Here is a 16,829-nt window from a genome sequence, read left to right as displayed (position 1 = left end):
TTGAACTTACCATTGCATTAAATTTTCACAAACCAATTACTTTAATAATTACTGATGATAGTTGATGGCAGAAATGAACTTTGTATGACAGTAGCAAGACTTCCAGTTTTTGAAATTTAATTGCATAAGCAGATACATTTCAGTTAATGTTTACCTTTTATTTCATCTCAGCCTAACTAGTCACTGATTAACTTTTATACTATTTTTCTTGGGTTATTAGATGTCATAACAGAAGCAGCTAAAATATGATATTGTGAAATGAGGCTATCCATTTTGTATTAGCTCTGGAAAGCCCTCTTTACCTTAAAAGTTCAGTGTTTAAGTTACTTCATGATCTGTTTCTAGAACCTCATTAGAATAAGTGTGATTAAAAATATGTTAAAGCTGTGGAGCAAATGGTTCAGTTATTTGGAAGAACTTAAATCCCAAGTCTTACTGATGTAGAAATACTTCCATTTAAAAAAAAAAAGGAGCTGCTTGTCTTCCTTTTACTTTCAGTCAAAATTTACCAGAAAAAATATAATTCTTTATACTTTTTGATTAATATTTCTATTAAAATCTCATTGTTTTTAAACCATAAAGAACCCTATGCCCCATAATATTAAAAAAAAATACTGTATAGGTTCTTGAGGATATCTCAATGTATTAAAAAGAAAACATAAGTAAAATCTAACGAAATAATAGTGATAAAGTAGAAAGAAAGTTAATATTTTAGTATGAAAGTTAAGAAAATAATGTATTAATAGCTAAATAACACATATCGAGAAAAGGGAGCAAGCTATCTTGAATAACAGGACAACAACAGAAGAAATAATAGACTTATCTACTTACGTAGGTCATCATATCAGTTCTTTTGGTAGCATTTTTACTTATGTGTTAGTTTTTTCCCTGTAGTATCTTTGAACTATTATTTTTATATGTTAGTGTTTAAGCTTTTAATATTTAAAACTAATAGTATGATAATAGCATGGTTTTAATGGCCTGCTTTCACTGGTACAACATTGGAATGCTGTTAATTCATTACTTGTGTGTGTTTGTAGGTGAAGGAAAAGTATTTAGAGATAATGTATCTGGTTCTCACTTAAAGACCCAACCATACATACCAAAGTTTGCTAACTTAAAGATAGGATTTCACTTCTGATAACTCCGTCCTTTACCAGATACAGTAACATTTGGCCTACAATGACATGAGACTGTGGGTATAAATTGGGTTCCAATAGATAAATAGTTGCCATCATTATAGTTATACTGCATTGGAATCCACAGGGCAGCAATTAGTAGCTGAGGCAGCAGTTCAATTGAGGTGGTTGTACAAATCTATTGCATTGCTGCCTTTATAGTCATATTTTATTGGAGGAAGCATTTGCTAAATAGTGCTATAGTCAGTGACATTTAGTGAAATTCTTTTAAAAATTACATAAAATTAAGGAGAGATTTTAAGCAGTAATGAAAACAAGGCATCTCAATGTGTGCTTTTAAGGGGAATTTTCTTTTTTTATTTCAGCATATTATGGGGGTACAAATGTTAAGGTTACATATATTGCCCGTGCCCCCCCGCCCCCCTTGAGTCAGAGCTTCAAGCGTGATCATTCCCCAAACATTGCACATCTCACTCATTGTGTTTGTATATACCCATCCCCACCCCTCCCACCCAACACCCAGTAAATTTTTTTTCTGTATGTCCACTTAGGTGTTGATCCATTAATACCAATTTGCTGGTGAGTACATGTGGTGCTTGTTTTTCCATTCTTGAGATACTTCACTTGTAGAATGGGTTCCAGCTCCATCCAAGAAAATACAAGAGGTGATAGATATATCACCATTGTTTCTTAAAGCTGAATAGTACTCTATGGTACACATATACCACATTTTCTTAATCCACTCATGAATTGATGGGCACTTGGGTTGTTTCCACAACTTTGCAATTTTGAATTGTGCTGCTGTAAACATTCGAGTGCAGGTGTCTTTTTCATAAAGTGACTTCTGATCTTTTGGGTAGATGCCCAGTAGTGGAATTGCTAGATCAAATGGTAGATCTACTTGTATCACTTTAAGGTATCTCCATATTGCTTTCCACAGAGGTTGAACTAGTTTGCAGTCCCAAGAGCATTGTAGGAGTGTTGCTATCTCTCCACATCCATGCTAACATTTATTGTTTGGGGACTTTTTGATAAAGGCCATTCTCACTGGAGTTAAGTGATATCTCATTGTGGTTTTGGTTTGCATTTCCCTGATGATTAGAGATGTTGAGTACTTTTTTATGTTTGTTGGCCATTATTCTGTTGTCTTTGGAGAAGTTTTTGTTCATGTCCTTTGCCCATTTTTTGATAGGGTTGTTTGATTTTTTTTCTTTCTTTCTTTTTTTTTTTTTTTTGAGACAGAGTCTCGCTTTGTTGCCCAGGCTAGAGTGAGTGCCGTGGTGTCAGCCTAGCTCACAGCAACCTCAGACTCCTGGGCTCAAGCGATCCTACTGCCTCAGCCTCCTGAGTGGCTGGGACTACAGACATGTACCACCATGCCCGGCTAATTTTTTCTATATATATTCGTTGGGCAATTTCTTTATATTTATACTAGAGATGGGTCTCACTGTTGCTCAGGCTGGTTTCGAACTGCTGACCTCAAGCAATCCTCCTACCTCGGCCTCCCAGAGTACTATGATTACAGGCGTGAGCCACCACGCCCGGCCTGTTTGATTTTTTCTTGCTGATTTTCCTGAGTTCTAAATAGATTCTAGTTACCAGCCCTTTTTTAGATGTGTAGCTTGTGAAAATTTTCTCCCATTCTATGGGTTGTCTGTTCTCTTGACAGTTTCTTTGGCTGTGTAGAAGCTTTTTAATTTGATCAGGTTACATTGATTTATTTTTGTTGCTGCTGTGATTGCCTTTGGGGTCTTCTTCATAAATTCTTTGCCTAGGCCAATGAGTATTTCCACATAAATACAATACAATACAAAGAGTATTTCCAACATTTTCCTCTAGAATTCTAATAGTTTCACGCCTAAGGTTCAAGTCTGTTACGCAGCGTGAGTTGATTTTTGTGAGAAGTGAAGGTGTGGGTCTTGTTTCAGTCTTCTACATGTGGCTATCCAGTTTTCCCAGCAACATTTATTGAATAAAGATTATTTTCCCCAGTATATGTTTTTGTCTGCTTTGTTGAAGATTAGTTGGCTATATGAGGATGGTTTTATATCTGGGTTCTCTGTTCTGTTCCACTGGTCAATGTCCCTGTTCTTGTGCAAGTACTAAGCTGTTTTAATTACTATAGCCTTGTAGTATAAGCTGAAATCTGGTAAATTGATACCTCTTATTTTGTTTTTATTGCCTAGGATTGAATTTGCTATACGGGGTCTTCTCTGGTTCCACATGAAGCGTAAAACTATTTTTTCTATATCTGTGAAAAATGATGGTGGTATTTTAATAGGGATTGCATTGACTCTGTAGATCACTTTGGGTAGTATAGACATTTTAACAATGTTGATTCTGCCGACTCATTAGCATGGTATATTCTTCCACCTGTTTACATCCTCTGCTATTTCTTTCTTCAGTGTTTCATACTTCTCCCTGTAGAGGTCTTTTACCTCCTTAGTTAAATATATTCCTAGATACTTTATTTTCTTTGTTGCTGTTTTGAAGGGAATTGAGTCTTTGATTTCGTTCTCACATGTACTGTTGTTGGCGTATATGAATGCCTCTGATTTCTGTGTATTGATTTCGTATCCTGAGATACATTTATCAGATCAAGGAGTCTCTTAGTTGAATCCTTGGGGTTTTCTAGGTATAATATCATGTCATCAGCAAAGAGTGAAAGTTTGGTCTCTTCTCCTCCCATTTGGACACCCTTAATTCTGCTCTCCTGTCTGATTGCTCTAGCCAGGACTTCCAGCACTATGTTGAATAGAAGTGGAGATAGTGGGCAGCCTTGTCTTGTTCCAGTTGTGTGTGGGAATGCTTTCAAATTTTCCCCATTCAATATGATATTAGCTGTGGGTTTCTCATATGTGGCTTGTATCATTTTTAGGTAAGCCCTGTCTATGCCTATTTTGTTGAGCGTTCTTATCATAAAAGGGTGCTGAATGTTGTCAAATGCTTTTTCTGCCTCTATTGAGAGGATCATATGGTCTTTGTTTTTGCTTCTGTTTATATGGTGAATTACATTTATAGATTTGCATATGTTGAACCATCCCTGCATTCCTGGGATTAAGCCCACTTGGTGGAGATGGAATATTTTCTTGGTAAGCACCTAGATTCGATTTGGTAGGATTTTGTTGAGAATTTTTGCATCTATATTTATAAGGGATATTGATCTGTAGTTTTCTTTTCTTGTTGCATCCTTTCCTGGTTTGGGTATCAGGGTTATGTTTGCTTCATAAAATGTGTTCAGCAGGATTCCATCCTTCTCAATGTTGTGGAATAATTTCTTCAGGATAGGCACCAGTTCTTCCTTCTAAGTGTGGTAAAATTTGGGTGTGAAACCATCTGGTCCAGGACTTTTCTTTTTAGGAAGGCATTTTTATTGCTGTTTCAATTTCAGTACTTGATATTGGTCTGTTCAGGAATTCTGTGTCTTCCTGGTTGAGCCTATGGAGGTTGTATGTTTCTAAGAAATTGTCCATTTCCCTCACATATTCTAGTTTGTGTACATAAACGTTTTTGTAATATTCGTAAATTACATCTTGTATCTCCGGGGCATCGCTTGTAATTTCTCCTTTATATTCCTGATGGAGCTTATTAGAGAATTTTCTTTTCTGCTTTTTCTTAGTCTATCCAAAGACGTGTCAATTTTGTTTATTTTTTCAAAGAACCAACTTTTTGTTTTATTAATCTTCCCTATGGTTTCCCTGTTGTCAATTTCGTTTAGTTCTTATATGATCTTAATGGTTTCACTTCTTCTTCTGGGTTTTGGCTTCATCTGTTCTTCTTTTCCAGCTCTTTGAGTTGATTCATTAGGTTGTCTATTTATGATCTTTTTGGCTTTTGGATATAGGCATTTATGGAAATAAACTTTCCTCTCAGGACTGCTTTAGCTGTGTCCCACAAGTTTTGGTAACTTGTGTCTCTGTTGTCACTTAGTTCAAAGAATATTTTGATTTCCATCTTGATTTCCTCATTTATGAAGTGATCATTCAGCAGAAGGTTGTTTAGTTTCCATGACTTTGTGTAGAAATGAGGACTCCTGTTAGGATCAATTTCTACATTTATTCCATTGTGATCTGCAAAGTTACATGGTATAATTTCTATTTTTTAAATTGTTTGAGACGTGCTTTGTGTCCTAGGATATGGTCAATCTTAGAGAATGACCCATGAGCTGATGAGAAGAACGTATATTCAGTGGTTTTGGGGTAGAATGTCCTGTAGTTGTCAGACAGGCCCATTTGTTCTAGGGTTTTGCTTAAGTCCATTATTTCTTTGTTGATTTTCTGTTTGGAGGATCTGTCCTATGCTGTCAGTGGGGTGTTAAGTCTCCAACTATTATGGTGGTGTTGTTTATCCATTTGTTTAGATCCAATAGAGTTTGATTTATGAATCTGGGTGCACCAAGGTTGGGTGCATATATGTTTAGAATTGTTATGTCTTCTTGTTGAACTGTACCCTACACTATTATATATAGTGACCTTCTTTGTCTTTTATTACTTTTGTTGATTTAAAAACTAAGTTATCTGTAATCAGCACCGCCATGCTAGCTTTCTTTTGGCTTCCATTTGCTTGAAATATTGTTCTCCACCCCTTTACCTTTAGTCTATATGATTCTTTGCAGGTTAGATATGTTTTCTGAAGGCAGCAGACACTTGGCTTGTATTTCTTATCCATTCTGCCAGCCTGTGTCTCTTGAGTGGGCAGTTCAAGCCATTTACATCTATTGAGATAACTGATAGGTGGGGCAGATTTCTGTTCATTATGTTGGGTTGTACTTTGTTGCTCTGTTTTCGGTCTTGAGCCATTGTGGTATCTGGGCTTTGATCTTTAGCTTTTGAGTAGATTTACATTTGTGAGTGTGTATTGTGCTGATCCATGGGTAACACTATTTTGAGTACTTTTTGAAGGGCTGGTCTTGTCTTGGTGAATTCCCTCAGTCTTTGCTTATCTGAGAATGTCTTGATTTCTCCTTCATATGTAAAACTTAGCTTTGCAGGGAATAAGATTCTAGTCTGGGCATTATTCTGTTTCAGATGAGTGCGAATGGGGCCCCAGTCTCTCCTTGCGTGTAAAGTTTCAGTAGAGAAGTCTGTTGTTATTCAGGTTAGCTTTCCTTTGTATGTTACTTGCTTCTTCATCTTACAGCTCATAGAAGGGCCTGTTTCATTGATATTTTTGTCAGTCTGAGGACTGGGTGTCATGACGTCTTCATGTTTGCATTGAATCTCCCAGGGCACCTTTGAGCTTCTTGAACTTGTATATCAAGATTTTTAGCAATGCCTAGGAAGTTTTCCTCTATTATATCTTCAAATAGTTTGTCCAACCCTTGAGTGTGTTCTTCTTCCCCTTCTGGCAACCTTGTGACCCTCACATTAGGTTTCACATAATCCCATATCTCTTGTAAGCTTTGATCTTCTCTCTTGTTTCTCTGCTCTATCGCTGTCACTGATTTATTTAATTGGAAGGTGTTATCTTCAATCTCTGAGATTCTTTCTTGTGTTTGATCTACCCTGTTCTTGAGGCTTTCCACTGTGCTTTGTAGTTCCCTGAATTCTTCATTTCCAGGAGTTCAGTTAGGCTTTTCTTCATTCTTTCCATTTCTTTAGTGAATTTTTGTTCCAGGTCCTAGAATCTTTTTGCGTTTTCTTTATGTTGGTTATCCAATTGTTCTTGCAAGTTGTTGAATTTTTTTAGGCTGCATGTTCAAAATTCTTCTTCTGTCATTTTAGTGGTCTTATTTTGGTTCGTGTCCTTTTCTAAGGGGCTGGTGCTCCTCTTTGGGGATGTGCTTTCCATTTCGTTCTTCATATTTCCAGAGTTCCTTGACTGCTTTCTTCCCATCTGGATCACTTGTTGCTTCTTGCCTTTAGGTTTTTGTTTGGATAGTGACACACCCTGTTTAGTTTCTGGGCCAGTAGGTGGTGTTTGTGGGTGAGATTCTATCACTCTCTGTATGATGAGTCAGTAGGTGCCATGAATAGGGTGTGCAGAATGTCCTCCCTGTCAGTAGGTGGCGCTTGCTCGGAGGAACAGTCTACACTGTTGTTTTTGGGTCTTGTATTCAGTTCTTGTTCCTCTGGTGGTGGGTGTGGCCCTGGGACTTCCAGATGTGTCCTTTTCCCCCCCTCAGTGAGGGCTGGTCTGGGAGTGAGTCTGGGCGGAGCTGGGTTTGGTAAGCCTGCCCTTAGGCACCACAAATGCTGTTAACAGGGTCAAAATTCTGTTCTCTGCTTCTGGGTAAAGCTGTTAGGGAGAGGCTCGATGGCCCAGCTCAGTCAGAAAGTCTGTGTGTGGAGGGGGGCTGTCTGAGACCTGCAGTCTGGAGCAGGTCTTGCTCCTTTCCACCCTCCCTGACTCCGGGGCTACTCCTGGGCCTCTGCCCGCAGGCCAGACCTCACGCTACCGGGCCTCTCCTGGTTGTGATGCAAGCTGGGAGGTTCCCTGTGCAAGATCTCCACCTCGGCTGGGCACACGGCCCCCTTTGGGAGGAGGGTCGCCCTCAAGCACTATGAGCTGTCCCTTAAGGCACACACACCTCAGTAGGCTGTTCACGTATATCCCTTCTGTGCCCTGGGCAATTTGAGACCTGGGTGCACGGGGTCTGGTCTGCAGGTCTGACCTCTGGGCCCTGGACTTCAATCCCTAATCCCACCAGGGTGAGGAATGCTAGTCCTAATTCACCCATGGGAGCCCAAAGTGGGTTGATGTGTCTCAGCCTCAGGGTCTGCCTCGTTCTCCTGGAATTACCAGGCCAGCAGCACCTGGGAGGGCTGGTGGGTAGGGAGCTCCCCGTCTGAGTTCCCCTCAGTCAGCTGTAGGGCCCCAAAAGGGAAGGTCCCATTCCCTAGAGATGCCTCTGGCTGGTGGCTATATTGTCTGTCTCAGCAGTTGCAGATTGGGACAGGGGAGGGGAGTATGGAGCAATATGGCGCCTGTCGAGTGGCTCCATTCTGTGCACAAGCAGGTGCAGGGAGGGAGTTGGGAGCCTGGTGCCGTGCCCACTACAGGCTTATGGCTCACTGGCAGTGGCCGTCTCTGGGCTGGTGTCCGCAGGTCTCTCCACCCACTAGGGAGCCCACCAGCAGTCCGAGATGCAAGGGAAGGAAAAGTTAACCATTCCACCTACCCTTGCCGCTGGTCTCCAGGCTATTCTGGAGGTTTCTGTTTCCAGTTCTCCTCCGCAGCCTCCTCCCATGGAGTCTCCCATGGTCTCAGGTACCCATCCTTCCGACCCATAGCCTATGTATGCTCGTCTGCTAGCTTCTTTTTTCTAATTTCTCTTAGAAACTGTCTTTTCTGCAGAGACACTCTGTCTGGTGGTGTTTCTTGTCCGCCATCTTGCTCCACCTCCTGGGAAATATTCTTAATATATATTTTTCTTACTCTTCTTCAGTTCAGCAAGCTTCTTCCTAAATTATTAACCAGTTCTGTGAAAGAATCATTAACTGTTTTGTGAAAGAATATCACAGGTAATCCATTAAGAAAACTATGTCTTGTAGGTATTTATATTTTTGTTTAATAAGCTTAATATATGCAGAGCACTAGGTAGGCATTTTGCGAGAAAAAGCATACATACATAGATACAGAGGACATATTCATTCATAGTTATATTAGATTTTAAACCTTTAGCCTTTACACTTTTAGTTTTACACAAGGGCTTTGATTTGTGATATAGCATAGTAATTATTAGTGTCAACACTGAAAGCATACTACCTGTTTTTGAATACCATCTCAGCCATTTATAAGCTGACTAACATTGGGTAATTTACTTCACTTCTCATCCTCAGTTTTCTCATCTATAAAAATGTAGATAATAATAATACCTACCTCATAGAATTGTTATTAAATGAGTTAATACATGCATAGTGTTTAGTAGTTAGTGTATGGTCAATGAATGTTAGCTATTACATAATTAATTGTAGATCAGTGTTCTTACGGCTAAGCTTCTAAAAGGATGTTTAAACCATATTGAGAGTAATGTTTGTCATGACTCATTTCAACGTTTACTTCCATTAGGCCAATTAGATTTCTAACTGGATTTCTATAGCAAAAACTTTGTTTAGACTCCAGGTTAAGTTCTGTAAAAGTGAATAAGATCTTGTGCTTTGCTTTGAAGTAGCTTATTTTGAAACTTTTATAAAAAAGGTCAGCAAGAGGGGATGAATTCCCTGAGTAACTCTAACAGAAGGGAGGTTTTTCATTTTTTTAACCTTTTTCTTTTGTTGTATAGGAATGTATATTAGGGATTTATAATTCAGAGAACTATTTGGGGGATTTTGGAATGTATTTGGGAAAAAAGTAATGGTAATTTCGTGATTCCATTTTTATGTGTATTCTGTCCCCTTGTCATCACCCAAATGATATAAGTGCTTCAGTAATTCAGCTTAGATAATAGTTTATTAAAGTGACATTAAATACTGGGAAATTCTATCATCTCTACAAAACGGTATGAAGGGAAATAACTAAAATTTAAGAACAAATTAATTGATAATTTTCTTTTGACATACTTTTTAGTTTACTAAGCCATTAAAAACATTAATTCTTTCCTCATTAAGTTATTATTACTAGAACTGAATTGAAAAATATGTCAGATGTCTAGAAACAAAAGTACAACTATGTACCATTTTATAGATATACACAGTTCTCTACCACTTGTAATTCAGTATGTCTTGATGACTTAATCTGGACCTGGGGTCTGGTACTATTTGAAGGCATTTCAACTATATCTCTTATCCTTATAGATAGATTTACTTTAGAAATGACAAATATCAAATTCTGAAATGTTGTCATTTTAAATGTCACAAGGATAGGTAAATAGTCTTACTGACCAAGAATGTACTTTTTCCCCTTAGTATTGAATTTGACAGGGATTGTGACTATTTTGCAATTGCTGGGGTTACAAAAAAGATTAAAGTCTATGAATATGGCACAGTCATCCAGGATGCAGTGGATATTCATTACCCTGAGAATGAAATGACCTGCAATTCCAAAATCAGGTATTTATTTTCTTCGCATGATGCAATGTGTATATAACAATTGGTATATATAATTATTATGAGATTGTTATTGTACCTTTTCATGAGACTTTTTACTCATTCTTGGATAATGTTATAATTGTACTGTACATACAGAGGATATATTGTGACTTAGAATATCTTTCTTATAGATCTTGGTTGCTTTTCTCCTGTGAGGGTTAGCATTTATTGTTTTTCTAGTTGCCAAATGAAAGTCCTTTTTTCTTTCACTTAGTCAAATAAAGGTCTTCATTGGAAATGGCCATTGGAGACTTCATAGAGTGGATTGTTGAATAAAGGATTAGTGTAGAATATGAGTGGTGTCTGAACATCAGGAATTTTTCCCCCTAGCATGCCCATATCTCTAACTTTTGTAATTGTTTCCCGTTTTAAGAATTCATTTTATAAGAACATTCTGCTTTTCATTAAAGAAATTATATTTAAGATTTATGTATTGAGGTTATAATTTATAAGCCGCACTTTTCAAACCTAAAATACTATTAAAAATGCCAGCCGGGCGCGGTGGCTCACGCCTGTAATCCCAGCACTTTGGGAGGCTGAGGTGGGTGGATCGCTCGAGGTCAGGAGTTCGAAACCACCCTGAGCAAGAGTGAGACCCCGTCTCTACTATAAAAATAGAAAGAAATTAATTGGCCATCTGATATATATAGAAAAAATTAGCCGGGCATGGTGGCGCATGCCTGTAGTCCCAGCTACTGGGGAGGCTGAGGCAGGAGGATTGCTTGAGCCCAGGAGTTTGAGGTTGCTGTGAGCAAGGCTGACGCCACGGCACTCACTCTAGCCTGGGCAATTAAGCGAGACTCTGTCTCAAAAAAAAAAAAAAAAAAAAAAAAAAAAAATGCCAAATCTAGGCCCTATTTCTGACTTGCTGCCCCCAAATCTCAGAGGAATTCTAGAATAAATCTTCATCTTCTTCTTTTTTTTTTTTTTTTTTTCTTTTTAAACAAGCTTCTCAAGCTGTTCTCTTGAGCACTGGCTTAAAAGGGAATGATATAAGGAAATCATCTAATAATAATTTCATTAAGAATTTTGAACATTTGCAAAACAGTCACCCTTGTACCTTTCTTATCTTTTTGAATGACATATGTGTATATATGTGCATTTTAATAATGTTAATATAGCAAGTATGATAGTCTATATATAATTTATTATAGTTTTCCTTTTGCTTTTCTAATTCATTCATAAAAATACTGGCCTCTGATAAATTGTGAGTATGCCCCTTTATCAGTGGCACTCATTATTGAGAATCTGTTATAGTTTATGGCCTAAGAGGAGAGAATATAACATAAATAAGACATAACTTCATTGAATTATTTTATGTTAGGCATTGTCCTAAGTGCTTTTGTCTTTAGCAGACTTATGAGATAATTACCATTATTGCCCCCATTTTATATACAAGGAAGCTTAGCACAGAAAGGTAAATAACTTGCCTAAGATTACACAACTGGTATATGGAGGAGCCAGGATTCAGACTGAGGTAGTTTGGTTCTAGAATCTATGCTCTTAAGCATTTTGTTACTTATTTGTAAAATGGAGGCCATAATAGTAATACCTAGTTCATAGAATTGTACTTTTAAAAATTCCCATAATGCACTCAGCACAATACTTGGCCCACAGCAAATAATCAAAATAAATGTTACTGTAGTAAAAATGTGGATTAGTGGATTTAAATGTGCTATCTGCCTGTTCTGTAATAACTCCTGCAAGAATATGCAATATTTTATTGCATGTTGGAGTAAATGGTGGAGGCTGCTCAAGCCTTCTATTGTGGGCTTGGCTCTGAAAAGATCAGTAGTTAAGCATGCCTAAGACACATTTAGAGCATATCCATTGTGAAAGTGAGCTAAATTAGTCAGAGCCAGAGTTAGTAAACAGCAGATCTGGAATTTGAATTCAGGTCTGTCTAAATCCAAAATTTAGTGTTTATCTGGTCTGTGTAATTTCTACCGAAATTTTAATCAAGTATATTTAAAAATGCAAATAAACTCTCATAATCTCTAAAATTTAACATGAATGCAGCTAGTAGAGAGCAAAAAACTTTGTGTTTACATGTTTGAAGTCATCTACATTAACTGCTTTGTAAATAGCTTCTTCCTTAATACATATTTGCTTTACTATATGCATGATTCAGATATGTATTTCAGCAAAAGTGTACATTTGTAGATGTCGACTTTTAGAGCACTTGAGAATAACTGAAACCATAATTAAAAGTTTTATCCTGTTAGGTGCTTTTAACTGAAATTTTAGTCATAAGTTGTATTAGCCCAGCCAAAACCTTTGGGATATAAGTACAAAAACCCAATTCACAGTAGTTTATTTGGCTTATATGATTTGGATCCAAGGGCTTAAACTGTCTCATGAGATGTGTCATTCTGTCATGGCATGCTTTGAGCCCTCTGGGCTTTTATCATTTTCACTGATAGACATATTTTCCTCATGTATTAAAGATGGCTAGTGGCAGCTTAGCCATCTTACAGTTAGTTTTCAGAGTAAAAAGTGGTAAGGATCATTGATAAAGTTTCAATTTAGAAATTATTGATATGCCTCTTCTCTTCCCCACATTTGTTGTGGGCAGAATAAAGATTGTAAACTGATACTATTTTTTAAACAGTGCGCATCTTTCTGAACACATTAAAATTCTTTATATTCCATTGTTATTTATTTTTATATAAAGTATGTTTACTTTCTTTCAGCTGTATCAGTTGGAGTAGTTACCATAAGAACCTGTTAGCTAGCAGTGATTATGAAGGCACTGTTATCCTATGGGATGGATTCACAGGACAGAGGTCAAAGGTGTATCAGGTAAATAAAGACACTAGTTATATATTATATAAATCACATTTTTATTTTAACAATTTTAGAGCTTTATGATTACAGATTTGAAGTCACTATTTAGTATTTTTATACCTGTAGAATACTTATGTAATGATGAATGCTTTTCTGAAACATTTCTTAAGACTTTTGTGTTTGTAGAATGCATCAAGTGAACTTCTAAAAACAATAATTTTAGTAAACGTATATATAAAATGTTTTGGACCTACTTTGCATTGGCATCTTAGTTTGCTTTTCATTTGTTTTCATAGCCTGTTCTCTTTCCCTCCTTCTACAGCAATAAATTGGTAGCAAACTTTTCTTTTCCTTTATTTATTTGAAAATCTCTATTCTATCTGAATCTACTTTGTCTTCCTCCTACTTCTAGGAGCATGAGAAGAGGTGTTGGAGTGTTGACTTTAATTTGATGGATCCCAAGCTCTTGGCTTCAGGTTCTGATGATGCAAAAGGTACTGTTTGAATCTCTGTCTCTGAGCTTCCCTCCCTATTTTATCTAATTCCTTTTATTGGCAGAGATACAAACATTTATTGAAACTTATGGCAGTCCTTTGTGATAACTGAAATGTAACCAAAATGTCAAAAAACAGAAAACATTTATCCGGTGTCGGGCAGGTGGGAGGGGGAGGAGAGGATGGGTATATACTTACATAATGAGTGCGTTGTGTACCACCTGGGGGATGGACATACTTGAAGCTATGTCTCAAGGGGGTAGGGGAGGCAAGGGCAATATTTGTAACCTTAACAACATTTGTACCCCCATAATATGAAAAATATATATGTCACATGTACCCCATAAACATGTACAACCACTATATATCAATAAAAAAGAATAAATAAAAAAATTTTAAAAACCAACCTAAACAGAGAAGCTGATTTCTCTTTCTGAGTGAAAAAAAAAATGAATATATTGCATCCTCATTATAATGATGTTTTCTAGAGTTATGCCACGTGGTGACATTTAGAATTGCTGCCATCTTATAACCAAGTCCTTTAGATACACCATCAAGTGAGGTTTTACCCTGAAATATTTAGAAATATCTATATGTTGCATTGTATTATATTAAATTTTTAGCATATATTAAAATCTTTTAATGAAATTCATCATATATTAAAGCAAAATTTTACATCTCTTAATTGACCTTTCTTTTCTCTTTTTGTTATATATCCATCTTTACTTTTCATTCTTTTCTGTTATCCTTACTGCCCTGTTTTGGTCTATGCTTCTTACCATTAGGTTTATAAAACTTTGCTAATAGATTTCTTTTATCTTAGAGCTAGTTGCCTTAGTTTCTTTGCCCTTTCCTTCTTTTCCACATCTAACTTTCTAACTATTGGATAGATAGGTTGCGATAGCTCTAGCATTGGAAGCTTTGTTTCACATCATCCGTTATCCCTTTCCTTTTGCCCTTCTTTATACATAAAAGAAGTGAAGTAATATAGCATTCCTTATTTTATAAAAAGGGAAACAAACATGACTGGACTACCCCTAAAAAGTTTTAGGTCATAGAATAATATGTTGTTTACTCATTGTATATATAGATTGGAATATTGTTGATTATTTTAAGAAATTATCCTTGAATTTCTAAATTAGAGCACCATGTTACAGTAGATATTTTTATATGTGAATGCAAAGTTTCATTAAACATCCTATAGCCTTTATTGGGTTGAATACTTGTGTTTTTGTACAGAAGGATTTGTTCAGACTCAGTAGCTGATGAGTCTTAGATCTTGAAAATAGAAACCACTCTAAGCAATTCAAGGAGAGATTTTTAAAATTTAATATTCATTGTTAATTGTATTATATAACATAAAATTTACTTCTTTAAACCATTTTAAGTGTACTGTTTAATAGCATCAAGTATATTGTACAGCCATCACCACTGTCCATCCACAGAACTTTTTTTATCTTGCAAAACTGAAACTCTGTACCCATTAAACAATAACTCCCCATTACCCCCCTTCCCTCGTCAATAGAAACCACCTTTCTATTTTCTGTCTCTTTGAATTTCATTACTTTTAAGTACCTCATTGAGTGGAATCTTATGGTATTTGTCCTTCAGTTACTGGCTTATTTCATTTAGCATGTCTTTAGGGTTCATCCATGTGGTAGCATGTGTCAGAATTTCCTTTGTTTCTAAGGCTGAATAATATTTTGTGCAGATGTAACACATTTTGTTTATTCATCTATCAGTGGACACTTGAGCTCCTTTCACCTGTTGACTTTTGTGAATATTGATGTTATGAACATGGGTGTGCAAATATCTTGATGTCCCTGCTTTCAGTTTTTGTGGGTGTATACTCAGAAATAAAATTGCTGGATTTTATGGTACTTCTATGTTTAATTTTTTGAGGAACCACCATTCTTTTTCTATACTGGCTATACTATTTTACGTTTTCACCAGCAGAACCTAAGATTCTGATTTCTCTACATCCTTACCAACACTTATTTTCTTTCTTTCTTTTTCCTTTTTTTTTTATTATAATAATGATCATAATGGGTATGAAGTGGTATCTCATTGTGATTTATATTTCTATTTCCCTAATGTTTAGTGATGTTGAACATCTTTTTTATTTGCTGATTGGTCATACTCTTTGGAGAAATGTCTATTCAAGTTCTATGCCCATTTTTTAACATTTTTTAGTTGGGTTCATTTTTGGTTGGGTTTTTTTCTTTCGGGAGATTGAGTTGTAGGAGGGGTGTGTGTGTGTGTGTGTGTGTGTGTGTGTGTGTGTGTGTGTGTGTGTGTGTGTGTGTGTGTGTGTGTGTGTATCTCCTCTATATTAATCCCTTATCTGATATGTGATTTACAAATATTTTCTCTCATTCTGTGGGTTTCCTTTTTACTCTCTTGGTAGTGTTCTTTGATACACAAACGTTTTCATTTTGATGAAGTTCACTTAGTTTATTTTTTCTTTTGTTGCCTGTACCTTTGGTGTCATTTGGTACCAAGAAATCATTACCAATTCCAACATCATGAAGGCTTCTCCCAAGTTTTCTTTTAGGAGTTCTATAGTTTTAGCTTCTACATTTACATCTTTGATCCTTTTTGAGTTAATTTTTGTATATGATGTAAGGATCCAACTTTATTCTTTTACCTATTTATAACCAGTTTTCACAGTACCAATTATTGAGGACTATTCTTTCCCTATTTTTTTTTTTTTTTTTTTTTTTGAGACAGAGTCTCACTTTGTTGTCCAGGCTAGAGTGAGTGCCGTGGCGTCAGCCTAGCTCACAGCAACCTCAAACTCCTGGGCTTGAGTGATCCTTCTGCCTCAGCCTCCCGAGTAGCTGGGACTACAGGCATGCGCCACCATGCCCGGCTAATTTTTTATATATATATCAGTTGGCCAATTAATTTCTTTCTATTTATAGTAGAGACGGGGTCTCGCTCTTGCTCAGGCTGGTTTTGAACTCCTGACCTTGAGCAATCCGCCCGCCTCGGCCTCCCAAGAGCTAGGATTACAGGCGTGAGCCACACAGCGCCCGGCCTCTTTCCCTATTGAATGGTCTTGGTAAGCTTATTGAAAATCATTTGGCCATATATGCAAGTGTTTATCTCTGGTCTTTCTCTTTTATTCCATTGGCTTATATGTATGTCTTTATGCCAGTACTACATTATTTTTATTACTGTAGTGCTGTTTTGAATTCAAGAAACATAATTCTTCCATCTTTGCTTTTCTTTTTCAAGATTATTTTGGCTATTTGGGTCCCTAGAGATTCTCTATGAATTTTAGGATAGATTTTTAAAAAAAATTTGTAAAATATTTCTTGGATGTTTTGACAAAGATTGTATTGAGGCTCATCAGTTTTTTTGATCTTTTCAAAGGA

The 16,829-nt window shown here is 36.6% G+C and overlaps 1 protein-coding gene across 7 annotated transcripts in view; it reads left to right on the top strand.

Moving 5' to 3' along the window:
* Positions 1–16,829, top strand: part of COP1 (COP1 E3 ubiquitin ligase) — a 217,456-nt gene that overhangs the window by 119,846 nt on the left and 80,781 nt on the right. For all 7 annotated transcript variants that reach the window (XM_076000399.1, XM_012765047.3, XM_076000400.1 and 4 more), the window contains 3 exons: positions 9,986–10,129; positions 12,862–12,970; positions 13,368–13,449. In XM_076000399.1, coding sequence (XP_075856514.1) covers positions 9,986–10,129; positions 12,862–12,970; positions 13,368–13,449 — 335 coding nt within the window. The remainder of the gene's footprint in view (positions 1–9,985; positions 10,130–12,861; positions 12,971–13,367; positions 13,450–16,829) is intronic.

The sequence above is a fragment of the Microcebus murinus genome, chromosome 2 (genome assembly GCF_040939455.1).
Source record: "Microcebus murinus isolate Inina chromosome 2, M.murinus_Inina_mat1.0, whole genome shotgun sequence".
Taxonomy (NCBI): domain Eukaryota; kingdom Metazoa; phylum Chordata; class Mammalia; order Primates; family Cheirogaleidae; genus Microcebus; species Microcebus murinus.
Note: the sequence above shows the minus strand (reverse complement) of the source record. Positions and strands in the feature narration are given on the sequence as shown.